This window comes from Notamacropus eugenii, chromosome 7 (assembly GCF_028372415.1).
Source record: "Notamacropus eugenii isolate mMacEug1 chromosome 7, mMacEug1.pri_v2, whole genome shotgun sequence".
NCBI lineage: Eukaryota > Metazoa > Chordata > Mammalia > Diprotodontia > Macropodidae > Notamacropus > Notamacropus eugenii.
In genome coordinates this window covers 28,647,584-28,660,302 of record NC_092878.1, presented here as the reverse complement: position 1 = coordinate 28,660,302, position 12,719 = coordinate 28,647,584, and the positions used below count along the sequence as shown (strand labels likewise).

The 12,719-nt window shown below is 43.3% G+C and overlaps 3 protein-coding genes across 7 annotated transcripts in view; 1 reads left to right on the top strand and 2 right to left on the bottom strand.

Annotated features, from left to right (window-relative positions):
- Nucleotides 1-8,523, bottom strand: part of GANC (glucosidase alpha, neutral C) — a 59,206-nt gene extending 50,683 nt beyond the window's left edge. For 2 of the 3 annotated variants that reach the window (XM_072625069.1, XM_072625070.1), the window contains exons 1-3: nucleotides 7,143-8,523; nucleotides 5,979-6,041; nucleotides 5,372-5,477 (exon numbers count right to left, since the gene is read on the bottom strand). In XM_072625069.1, the coding sequence (XP_072481170.1) occupies nucleotides 5,372-5,477; nucleotides 5,979-6,041; nucleotides 7,143-7,174 (201 nt within the window). In that variant the 5' untranslated portion in view covers nucleotides 7,175-8,523. The remainder of the gene's footprint in view (nucleotides 1-5,371; nucleotides 5,478-5,978; nucleotides 6,042-7,142) is intronic. The other variant, XM_072625068.1, reaches the window with a different exon arrangement.
- LOC140514585 (myb/SANT-like DNA-binding domain-containing protein 7) lies at nucleotides 1,343-5,118 on the bottom strand. Its single transcript, XM_072625082.1, has 2 exons — nucleotides 3,045-5,118; nucleotides 1,343-2,076 (listed from the first exon to the last, which is right to left on the bottom strand). Exons 1-2 carry the CDS (start codon nucleotides 3,265-3,267, stop codon nucleotides 1,592-1,594), a joined length of 708 nt encoding a protein of 235 aa, XP_072481183.1. The 5' UTR covers nucleotides 3,268-5,118; the 3' UTR covers nucleotides 1,343-1,591.
- A 90-nt stretch (nucleotides 8,524-8,613) lies between the features above and the next one.
- The window catches only part of TMEM87A (transmembrane protein 87A), a 30,139-nt gene continuing 26,033 nt past the window's right edge, over nucleotides 8,614-12,719 (top strand). For all 3 annotated transcript variants that reach the window (XM_072625080.1, XM_072625079.1, XM_072625078.1), the window contains exons 1-2: nucleotides 8,614-8,811; nucleotides 10,569-10,632. In XM_072625080.1, the coding sequence (XP_072481181.1) occupies nucleotides 8,668-8,811; nucleotides 10,569-10,632 (208 nt within the window). In that variant the 5' untranslated portion in view covers nucleotides 8,614-8,667. The remainder of the gene's footprint in view (nucleotides 8,812-10,568; nucleotides 10,633-12,719) is intronic.

Genomic DNA, 12,719 nt, shown 5'->3' with positions numbered 1-12,719 from the left:
TAGTCACCCCAGGCTACTGAACGCTCCAATCAAGACCCTTCCTCTCCCCCCAAGACTACTAGGTCACCTCAACATCCCTTTCAGTATTTCTGTATATAAGATCCATCATGTTTCCGTGAAAGCGCTCAGATTCTATGTAGCCTGCTTATATTAGCATTTCAAAGACATTGATTCAATCTGGCCCATGATACAAATGCTCAGACTCCTTAAACGGCAGGTGTTCAATAAACTTTGTCTTTCTTTGGTTGAAAGGCTTAGGTAGAATTCATTTGGGCAGGACCCACGTGTCTTATTTTAGAGTCCTAGTACCCCTAAACCTCAACAGGATCACGTAGAATCAGACACAACCGAATAACAAAAATTAGCTTGTTTAAATTCAACTGTTCTTCTCATCAAGGATAGTAGTTAACATTAAAAAAGACAAACCCTGGTCTCTTTCTACAGAGTATAGCATGAAAAGTTATCAAATCATCTTCCTATTTGGGTGGCTCCAATTTTAAAAAGATCAACAAGAGACAAAGTAGAACCCTGCCATGATTAAAGGGGTACAGAACAGGCCCAGTGAAGTTATAGGAACTGAATTACTCAGACTGGCCGGAATTTAAATGATGGAAGGTTATACAGATGATTAGCTGTACTTTAATAATCAGCTCTAGAAAATTGCAATGTAAGGGAACTAAGCATTATTAGAATTTGTAACCGATTAAATACAAAATTCCATCGTGGGGCAAAGTGAATAGTGCTGGGCCTGGAGTCAGGAATATCTGAGTTCAAATCTGGCCTCAGATACTTATTAGCTGTGTGACCCTGGGCAAGTCACTTAACCCTGTTTGCCTCAATTTTCTCATCTGTAAAATGAGCTGGTGAAAGAAATGGCAAACCATTCCATTATGTTTGCCAAGAAAACTCCAAATGGGGTCATGAAGACTCAGATACAACAAAAATAACTGGACAACAAAATAAAAAATAAGTTAGCGAGGGAGACCATGGATTTGGGTTTTCTATAAATCTTCAAGAAAGGAATAATATCCATCTATACAGAATGGCTTAAGTGTAATGGTCTACGTCACCTCCAGAAGCCTCTCTTTCTCATTCTACAAGAGTATGCTTATTTTGCAAATGGCTATTGAGACACCCAATGTTCTGGGCAGAGAGCAGTTAATTCCTTTTCCCTAACCTATAGCTTCCCTCTGCTACACACACAATTAAAGTGGGGCAGTTTGCCAGTCACCAAAGCTTGTAGTCACGTAAGATTAAAAAACAAATAAATGAATAAAACAAGGATGTGGATGATCTAGAAGCATGGCTTCATTTTTATATTCATTAAGCAGACTGTCCACAATTGTATAGAAATGAAATTTTATTTATCCAAAATTGTGACCGACAATGAGTGAACAATAAAACATGTAACAGTAAGTCAGAGAACACCTATTCTACGACTGTTTGGAGGAGATCCAGATAATGCCACCTTCCTACTCTCCCAGGAGGGTAGAACCTTACCTTTCCTGTTGGCATCAGGTCCCTCCCACCACCATGTCAAGGACCAGGCAAAGGTCCAGCACAGTGGAACAGCAGTTTTCCCAGCAGAGAGTTAGGATTTCCCAGGGTTTAGAGAATGGTCCAAGAGTTCATTAAACTGGTGCAGGGCACTTATTGCCCCTTCCACAGTTGTAGCCAACTGATTTACTGCTATCACTGATTCTCTGCGGAGAACATTGTCAACCTCACGTTGAGCATTAGCCCGTTCCCCAATGGCAATTAACCTGTCCAGATGTGCCTCTGATCGTCTGGCTAGATCCCATGTTAACCTCCTGTTTCTGGCCATTTCAGCAGAGATCGTGTTGGCTAGTGAACGCCTCCTCTGCCTTATTCGCCGAGGAGGAGGTTGGTTAGGCAAAGGTCCATCCCCAACAGCCTTAGAAGAGGCAAAGGGCAAAAAACTGGGGTGTTGGCAAGTATCATTTTCAGGCTCTGCTTTGCAGGACACACCTGCTGTGGCCATAGAGGGGCTCAGAGGCACATCTTCTTCCTTGAGGAAGCTGCAAGATGTATTACAAGCGAAATCTTGAGAACAGCCTGAAAAGAAAGTAAAAAACTTGACAAATGGCTGGCTATTCTCACCACAGGTCAATTTAAAAGGTAGGATCACAATGTAGAATGAAGCAGTATTGTAAAAGATTTATTCCAGAAGTACGTCTGTTCTCTATTATAGTATGTGTCCCTGTCCATTATACATAAATATAGATATATCTATATGTAAATAGATACAAATAAGTATAAATAGATATTATCTTTCTACAAACAAATATAAATGCCTCTATCTCTATCTTAGATCCTTGCAGACATGTTTTTAGGTTTGCTCTTCTTCAAAGCTCAAGTCAAGACCTGACTGTGACTACAAATGGAGAAGGATAAAAAGAGTGAAAAGCCAGTCTTAAGAAAACACACCAGCACTTCTTTGACTAGACACTAGATTTTTCTCAACAAACCCATAACTGTTCGTACAATCCACTCTCCTACCAGCCTTTCTAGGAACCGTTCATCTTCAAATCTACCTAACAACCTTTGACCCATAGCCAACAATGTAAAAGGCATTAATGCAATGGAATATGCCTTCTGAATGCCTGCAACTTGAAATAATTTTAAGTGAGTGGCCCACCCTTACATTAATATTTAACCCTACTGGGTCATTGGATCAGCAGACCACAGCTTTGCTAAGAGAACCTGACTGCTCATTTCTGGGATTTCAAAGACTAATCCAAAGCTTGCTTATTTTCACAGTGGATACTGAAATAGTTTCAGGAGCTGAGGGTGGCAGACACATCAAGAAAATGGAGCACATCACAATGGGGGAATGCCAACACAGATTCCTAGTTTACCCATCTCAGACTTAGTGATGCAGTGATGGGTGTGGCACGGTCAAAAGACATGGAACTGAGAAATGAGTCTGGTGAACAATTCCAAGATCTACCCCAACCTTCACATGCACTTGCCTGTGATAGCAGAACCTCTAGTTTCCTACATATCCCCAAGGTTTCCATTACCTGGAGTCTGATCCACGGGTTCCTCATCATTTTCTGTCTTGATGGGGAGTTGGCTGACCTCAGTCTCTTCTGCTTCCCACCACGTCGGGTGTTGTCTTATGGTGAGATCCTGCGGGACCTCCTGGACTCTGGCTTCTTCTTCCATGAGGCTGTCCAAGTCTCCTAGGCTCTGGTCTCTGTGTCTGAGCTGCACAACATTGTCCTTCAAGTATTCAGGGTCCATGGAGAAGGGTTTGCAGACAAATGGTCTAGAGTGTTGTAAAAGGCAATGTGGTGGGGGAGTCCACCACTTTTGGCACTGGTATCAAATACCTTGAGGAAAGCTGCCTTGAGGGCTTTAAATCTGGAACAACACTGAACTTTTCAGTGCATCTGAAGCCTGCCTTCCTCCTTTGTACTGCTACTATCCTATTTCTCTATACATCTCAGCATTTGGATGGATTGTTAAGTACTTAATGTATTTAATTGCGCTTCCCCCCTAAGACAGAACTTGGCATGCAAGTCTCCTACTTTGACACCTCTTTTCTGGATGGTGGGCACAATGGAATGAGAGGACAAGATGAGATGAAAAGGCTGCTGACCAAGTGTTTGGGCAAGCAGGACCAATGACTTCTTAGAGGCCTTTCTTCTATGGATCTCCTGCATTTTGTGAATCCATAATGCCTTTTGCCCTCCCTCAAAGGTTTGTGACTAGAGAGCCAGCTGCAGGGTTTACATTTTCCTTTGTGAGGCCAGAAGCCCTTAGGAGTCAGTGATTCCATCTGACTTCCCAAAAGAGGGCAACGTCACCTCAAAATCCTCAAGTAGCCATGAAACTAAAATCAGATGTGATTGCTCCCCAAGTAGCTATTAGATTAGAATCAGATAAGACTGCTTAATATGGTAGACCCAGCCTTATTTCCATTGGGCCTGGGGCTGGTTATAGAAAGCTCTGAAGTAAACAATCAAAGATATTGAAGATACCAAGCAATGATATTAATTCCTCTTGGAAATTGGAAAGTCAGTATGTATTTGGTGCTGAAGAAGAGTACATGATAAATATTGTGTTTCAACAGCTAAGACTACTGAAGAACAGAGCTTTATAAGGTATTTGCATAAGTCAACAGGCCCAAGATTGTAACCCTGTAATAGCCAGGATAACTCTGAATATGACTCTTAATTTGAATTTGGGAAAAGAAACTCTGGAGAGAATCCCAGAGCTATTCCCCTATTCCTTTAGCCTCAACTGGCTACAGAAATACTAGATGTTGCTTCATAACTTCAAATTATGTAATTCTATCTTGCAATATGAAATCCTAGACAGTTGTAGTATCTGAGAGTAAAATGAGGAAACTCCTGATTGTGGGGGGAAGGACATGTCCTCTGAAGTTGTGATAGGTACTTGTTCTGCTTTGCGAGGGCTGTCTGAGCTACAGAGGCAGAAATGGCGGTTTGTGAAAACATTTTAGGACTGGGGAAGCCATATTAAGGTTCTCATATCCATAGTGATAGGAAAAAGTCTTTTTAATAACTTTAATAGCTAGTAAGAGATGGGTGCTTAGTACCTTGCACATAGTGGGTACTTAATAAATGCTTGAACTGAAATAATCTGAAATTTCCTAAATATTTTCAGTAGTTGAAAATTTCAGAGTTAGTTTGTGAGATCACAGAGACACATGATACTTTTAGAGACTGCTGTCGTTTATGGTGCCTGTGTTAAACACATGCATCCCAGGCCCCAGTCACACTGATTCTGCCAGGTGCATCATATTCTCTATGTGATTAGCTTAATTTGGTTGACATTTGATACATCAGAATGACTACAGATGTTGAGAGGGAAAAAAAAATCATGAATCAAATCCCAAATACTTGCTCCTGCCCTCTCACTTTAGACTATACAGCAGCATCACTGGGGTATCTCCTGAGCCAAAGCATCTTAGTGAACTAGAACTTCTGAAACTTAAGATACTGAAAGCATTTTTCTGTATGATATTGAATCCTGAAACTGTAAAATAACCAAAGTGTTTTTCATGGCTAGCATGGTCCCTTTTCTTCTTTTGCTGGTTGAGGTTTGGAAACTATGAATTTGCTGTTTTGTTCTCATTTGGCATTTCCCGCTGGACACTGTCCAAAAAATTAGAATTAAATTGGTGCTTCCGTTGATACTACCACACAATATTGCTCCCCATCCCCTCCTCTAACCTACAAGTATTTTTGGACCAGGGTAGGGAACCGTGTATTTTTGGACTAGTGTAGGCAGTTTCAACTCCTTTTAAAGGCATTGTACTTATTTGTAGCCCAACTAATTACAGAAGCAAAAACCGTTATTGAGGAAACTCTGGTCTCACCTTATTCACTTCATTGATGATCTGGAATTTGGTGCTGTCTTTGCCCGGTGTGACTGAGTCCAGTAATGCCCGATAGGTATTCTTCCTTGGGAGTAGCTTCTGACGTCTACAGATACCAAGAAGATGTCAGAGAGGTACTTTTTGGTTGGCAAAATCCAAGGGACTATAGTGTTATCAGAGAAAATGCACATTCTGATATGTCCGAGTTCAGAATGACATTAATTTATACAGGCCTAGCCAGTTCAGACGCTATTAAAATTAACCGACAACACTGGCCAAGACTTATATTTTGTCTCCTTTGGCTATAATTCTTGAGAAGATGTGATCATATTTATAAGTCACATATTTGGTAACTGTCCATGCTAATGTCGTCATTTTGTCATACTGGGAGACACACGCTATTTAATCCAGTGGCTTAATGAATTAACAATAAGATTCCCCCATTCATTTTTGCCTTTGCTAAAAAAGAAAGAGAGGAAACCAAGGGGCCATTATTATTTAGTTAATTCATAAGGACACCCTTATGAAAATTTCCCAAATGTTTAATGAGTATCAATTCTGAAATACTATGAAGAATGGTGCTCCATAAAACATTCTCTTTCCTTACCTGTAGAAACCAATTTTGTTGCAGTCCTTAAAGGTGCTTTTATCCACAGCTTCATCTTGAAAGCTAAATGATAAAAAGTTTTAAGAATTTGATTTTCTATTGTCTCTGCCAGATTTAATATTTTATCTAGTTATTACATGAATATGGAAAGTATATGCCTTTTGAAGCCATAACTTCTGTGACAATATTCTGCAACAAAAGGAAAAAAGATACCTTAATTATAAAATACAATGTAGCACAAGTGTACCATTTCAAAGCGATCATGCCCTGACGCCTCCCAGAAAAAAATTTGGGAGGAAAACCCTGCACATAGGACTTACACTTCGTGAATTCTATTGGAAAAATAAAATGCCCATCGAAGATGAGTGCAGTTTACTATTGGTCAAGGGACCCCACTGCATTAAAGGAATCTGTAGCATCAGGATGGTGACAAACAGAAGTGGACAAAAATGTTTTGCTTTTTAAGGTGATATGTTCTTAGTTATGAGGTTACAGAAAAGTGCTTCAGGAACAAAACACTAGATTTAAGCTTAGGTAGGCTGAAGTAAGTATAACCTACATGAACTTGCACATCGATTTATTGATTACAACTGACTGGAGCAGAAGGTGCGGCTTGGAACATCTCGAGTCAGCACGTTCACCACTATTACAAAGGCTCCAGTACAGGAGCCAGAATTTTTTAAACAAGCCCAGGAATAAGTATTCGCCTAAGGGGAAGTACAACCCTCAAGTCTTGATCGCAGTTCACTAGGGGCTGCTTTGAAAAGCAATGACTGGAAATGCTTTCTCAATCCTATTTTCAGGTCTAGAGAAAGAACTTTCGGAGTGAGTGCTGCAGAAAAGAGGACCGGGTCGAACCAGGTAATTAAAGAGCCCAGAAATGAAGGAACTCTGCAGATTCTGAATTGTACCAAAGGCAGTCTGCATGACCTTGGGCAAACCCAACCCTGCCCCCTCGCCGCCGGCCTCGCTGCACCCCGGCTACCATAAAGCGTGGGTGATAATAAATAACGACCACCTCGTATCACCGCTATGAAACATAAACATGGAGAAAAAAAGCTTGTCAACATGAGGGACCACCATCAACCGTTTAAAAAATAACATCGCCTCCTCTGGCGAGCTGTCAGCCCTCCGAGGCTGCGGAGGGAGGCGGGAGCCTTTTACCTGATGGCGTCTTCACCGCCGGCTCCTGCCATGGCCGCTCACCCGCTCCACGCACCCGAGGGTTCGGGCTCAGTCCTGCTCAGCAGCTCCGCACACCAACGCTGCTTCCATCGCCAGCTGCGGGGGGGTCGTTTGTATCCACACAAAGGTCTTTAGTCAATTACAGCCCAGACTCCACCTTCCCATAGGCTTCTGGGAAAAGAAAGTCTTGTCAAAATACTGGCCCTCCGGGTGGCCTTAACTGAGGAAGGCGGAGGAGAGGAATGACCTTAACTCTTATTTCAGAGACACCTGGGAGGGAGGGGGAGAAGAAGTAGCAGAGCATTCTCCTGGTCCCTGCCTGCCTGTTTGGAGCGCTGTCAGTCATCGCCCTCCCCACCTCTCTTTACGAAGCTAGACCACCCTTCGACAGTGAACGTGGGTCGGGCTAGGAGAACTGGAGTAAGAAGTTAGATTTGTAAAGCTCCATCACCTTACTAGCCCAATGACTTTGGAGAAATCATTCCTTCATTAAAAAATAAAAAAGAGGAACCCATACTTGGGCATCGGTGAAGATGAAATTGACATAATGAATAGAAAACCCTTTGCACTAGAATTAGTGCTTAAAAAAAAAGCCCTATCTGAAGTTACCATTGTGTACACAGTGGATGGGGTAGTGAAAGTGTTTATTTATTAAGTCGTCACTTTTTGACAGATACAACATAAACATTAATAGAAGCCTGATAACCACAGGTCCCACGTGTTCCTTCAGCAGTGTATTTAAGTGCCTACTGTCTTCCCAGGCACTGGGCTAGGCGCCGGGGGGTAAAGAAACCAGCGCATTTTTAAGGTCAGGCTCTGCTTGCTCACTTTGTACTTCTTATCAGCAGGTGGCTACTGAGATAGGCTCACTCCCACCGGGTCCTGGGTCATTTGGTGCTGGAGGCCCTTCTTGACCAGCCTCGTGACCTAGGTAAATCTCTTGCCCCTTTCTGGGCCTCAGTTTCCTCACCAGTAAAAATACTTGGGCGAAGCTAGCTATGGTCTTGAGATCTCTAGGGTCCCTTCTACCTCCTTGGGGAGGCCTCCCTCTAAGGCCAAGCTTGTCTTCTGGGAGAGGGCCGGGGACAGCTCGTTTGGAACTTGAAAGTGATAATATAAACCTGAGCTACTGAATGTCCGGAGTAGGGAAAAGGGGAGACGAAGGCGAGAGGAAAGTGCACCGTACATTACAAAACCTGCCCCAACTTCAAAGGTAGACCAGGAATCTGGCTTTCTACCCTGGGCAGAGGCATCCCAGAGCTCCAAGGTGACCCGGATGGGGGACGGCGCCTGCGCAGTACGTCCGAGGCCTGGCGCTTGAACTGGCAGAAAGGCCAAAGCGCCGGAGGAAGGGAGGGTGCGATCCGCCTGTTAAAAGACAAGCCCGACCAGGGGGAGCTAGGAGTACCCGGATAATGCCGCCCCCTAGCGCGAGACCGGAAAGAGGCAGGAGGAGACCGGAAGCAGGCGAGACGCTTTCTCCGGGCAGTCGCTGGCCGCGAAGATGGCGGTCGCTGCGTGGCTCCGGCTGGCCCCGCTCACTCTGGCTCTCCTCGGGTCGCTGCCGTCCCCGCTGTCTCTTCCCAGCGCGGGTCCGGGACCCGCCGCCGCCGCCGAGAGGTCCAAGTGGCATGTCCCGGTGCACTTGGTGAGCGTTCGTCTCCGGGCACTACGGTGGCCCGAGGGGGCCAGCCCGGGCTCGGCGAGCTCAGCCAGTTAGAGGGGCTGGGGGGTGCCGGGGTCCCCTCTGCCACCCTGGGGTCCCGCCCCCCTCTAGAAATGGGAGCCCGAGGGGTGGCCGTTACTGAGGGCGGCGGGAGCGGGGAGGCCGGAGACCCCTCGGAAGGCGGGGAGCAGGCTCCTCGGAAAGTGAGGGAAGAGCCCTCCAAAGAGGGCTCCCCGAAGGCAGGCCTTCCTCCCTCCCTGCCCTCCCGCGGAGAGTCGGGCCTGGCGGTCGTGAGACCGGCGCCCGTGGTCGGACGGGAGAACGAGGAAGTGGGGCCGCGTTTATGGCCTGGTGCTTCCGTGTACGAAGCGGACTGTCCCGGATTTATTTACCCTCCCTGACCGCCTGGAAGCTCCGGGAGCGTCCGCTGCCTGGTCGGAGAGCGGGCCCGGCCCGGAGGGGCAGACTGGCACGCCTCCTGAGAGCGGGCACCGTTTGGGAAGCGCTGGCACGTGCCCTTTGAGTGCCGGACGGGTCGGAGGCGGGCAGGAGGCGCTTAAAAACAGTGCATCAGCTTGAAAACCCTCTCGATAAAAGTGTTGGAAATGCCCTTTAACTGGCCTCCAGTGAGGAGTGTAACCTGTCGGTAACGGGCCGTATCAGAATACAAAGCTGTGCGTTCGGGTCCAGAAGAGGAGCCGGTAGCCCCGGACCCTTTGGAAAGACTCCCCGGATTTCCCCCTCCTCCCCACGCTGTCCTCCCTCCCGGGCCCCATTTTTTTGCACAGTGCCTGTTTCCACTTTCGTCATTCATATTTGATGCCCCCCACTAAATATGCTTCATGAGTGTCGGAATTCTCTCATTTAAACTTGGAGCCTCCCAAGCACTCTGCTCATCACAGTGTAGGCATTTAAGGAGTGTTGTGGTTTTTTTTTTCAATTTAATTTGAAGAGTAGACTGAGCCTGACTCCTGCAGAAAGGAAATGTATGGAGTCAGGCTCAGTCTACTCTTCAAATTAAATTGAAAAAAAAACAACCACTCGTTAAATTGAACATTTGAAATTAAATTGAAATTGAAAAGGGAGTCAGAAAATGAATTTAACTCCATGTTTGGCCATTGACTTCCTAGAGTTTTTAGTTCACATTCTATTAAATCAAAATATATCCCTGATAGAAGTGAGTGCAACTGTAGGCAGCTGGTGTCCCTGTGAGCTTGGAGTTGGGAAGACCTGATTCAGGTATGGCTACACATTTATAGGTGTATGACCTGGGGCAGATCTCCTCAGTTTCCTCAGCTGTAAAATGGGAGTCATTAAAAATATCTCCCAGGCATTTTGGGAAGCTAAGATGAGATAATTTTGGTAAAATACTTAGCCCAGGGCCTGGTGTATAATAGGGGTTTAATAAATGCTTTTTCTCTTTTCTTTCTCCTAATTAAGAAAACCAGTTTTGGGATTTTGCAACATTTAGAATGTCCAGCCAGTGATGTTCTCCTCAGGACAAAGTTGAAATGTATTATCAAATGGTCTGATCTATCTAGCCATCTTTATCTGAGGCAGGAACTAGACCTCCACCTTGAATGGTCTAGGATCTGGAGGGTGGTTGGTGGGAAGAGAGTTCCCATTGGGTCACTGACTTGTCTAGTGTCTCCTAGTCCGGCTGTCTACTCTCTCCAGGGCCATCTTTCTAACTACTATCCCGTGCTGCCTTTCCTTATTTTTCACTTTTCTTTTTTCAGGAGAAGAAGAAATATTTTAGTTTTGGAAAGATCCTCTTCAACAACACTTCTATCATCTTGAAGTGTGAGTCTTTAAATCCCATCTGATTTCTGATTTAAAAAAAAATGATAGCCACGGTCATCATACTTCTGATAATTAAGAAAAATTTTCTAACTTATGTACTGAAAATATTTGATGCTTTTTGAAACTTGGGTCTACGTAAGTAAATAAGATTACATTTGGTATTGCTGAAATGAATAATCTGAAGTATAGAAAAAGTGGTTTGTTGGGATGTTTCATCTCTCCTCAGCTTCCAAGGCCAGGCATGTGTACATTTAGTGGATAAACAAAGGCCTAAACTTGAGAGATTTTAGATAGCCCTTGCCTACACACTCCCTACCAACACTTGTAATGCGTTAAGCTTATTTGGTAACTGAGTGCGTGTGCAGTCTGCTGTGCTGAGCATCGGAGGCAGCATTGCTTTTTACCTTTGTGCATTTGTTAGGTATTTGCCAAGCTCCAAAGCCTGTGGTTGTAGGGTGCTGAATCTGTGGCCTACCTTTAGGTTATACTTATATTTGACTCTGGATGTAAGTATTACATGTTTTTTCACTATATGAGGAGGAAATGATTTCATTCCCTGGGTTTTTTGGAAGAGTATTGCCAATAATTCAAAGATAAATTCTTTTATTAGGGATTATAATTGTTCATCATTTGAGACAATGATTAATATATTCATATGACATTTTTAGGATAGTTTAAAAATATTTAACAGTAGACCATGGCTTATATTAGGAACATAAATAGCCTTATAGGATCTCCAGAGATTTTAATAGATAGATTTAGTTTAATCTTCTAGCATTATTTATTGCATTCCGTTGAGCATCAAAGAAAAGCTTATATTCAGTTTCAGCCTCTGCCTTTAGAAAGAAACATGGTGGTTGAAAGCAGTATATAGAGATTAGGGAAAATACATCTTTTATTTCTGTCTTAATCATTTCTGAACCTTTGTACAGAGAAAGCAGAGAGCATTCTTAGTGTCTTCCCCACCACCCCTATCATATAATTTCCAAAAGGTACATAAAATAACTTATGAAAGAAATTGATTATGACCAGTATATATTAAGGTTATAGCAGATGAGGATATACTCAGTAGGGAAAGTGATACGGTTTTTCTGACTGATGACTTTAAAAATTTCTTTTTAAATTAAATAACTCTCTTCTTGATACATCAGTGTTGAATGATGTATCAGCTGGGTAGCTTTTAGAGTCAGCAAGTTTTTCTTCAGAAGACCCTAGTGGATAATCAAGTGTGAACTTCTCATCCTTTGTACCAATGTGTACGTTCCTTTCCCATTTATAATTTTCATACAGAAATTAAATCACCAAGTTATTCAGGCTGTACATAGTACTCATATTTCAAGTGTTTTTAGAGTCTGTGTGGGCAGTTAATATTTACATTGTATTTCTGCAGCACTTTGTCTTTGTCCTTATGTAATTTATTGTCTTTACTAGTTATTTACATATATCTTTCTAAGGGGTCTATAGAAGTTGATTGGGTTGCTTTTGATTTTCTCCTAAAGCCATAATGTTTATTCAAGTTACTGAGTGGGTTGTCTTTAAGGTGTGATAGGTAAATCCTTGCAGTTGGTGTTACCAGGAGTTAGCTGAATTCAGTTTTTTGACTTGTTCTGCATTGGCCTTTAATTGACCAGCTTTCTAAAATATCCTACTTTTTCCCCTGAAGAATTCAAGATAGTATAGTTTTTTACAGTTTCCACAGGCCTTCTGATTGCTACATTTAGGCAGTTTAATGATGCCTAAATGTTTCGGTGTAAAATGTTTTGGTGATTTTTAATTTTTTTCCTATGCCTTCTCCCTGTAGAAATTTATTTGTAAAATAAGTAACGTAACTCATGTAATTTTTTATGTAATTTCTGTAATATCTTGAGAGCTAGAAGTAATTTCAAAGGTGTAATTACATTGGTCCTTACCACATCTCCAAAAGGCAGGGAGGGGCTGAAATTTCTTCACTCCGCCACATACCAGGAAAAAGGTACCAAGAACTTGAGTGATTTGCTCAGGTTTCCACACCCAGTCAGTGGCACATCCGGAACTGCACACAGCCCAAGTTTCTGGACTCAAGGGCTTATTCCTGTGGATCACTAGCT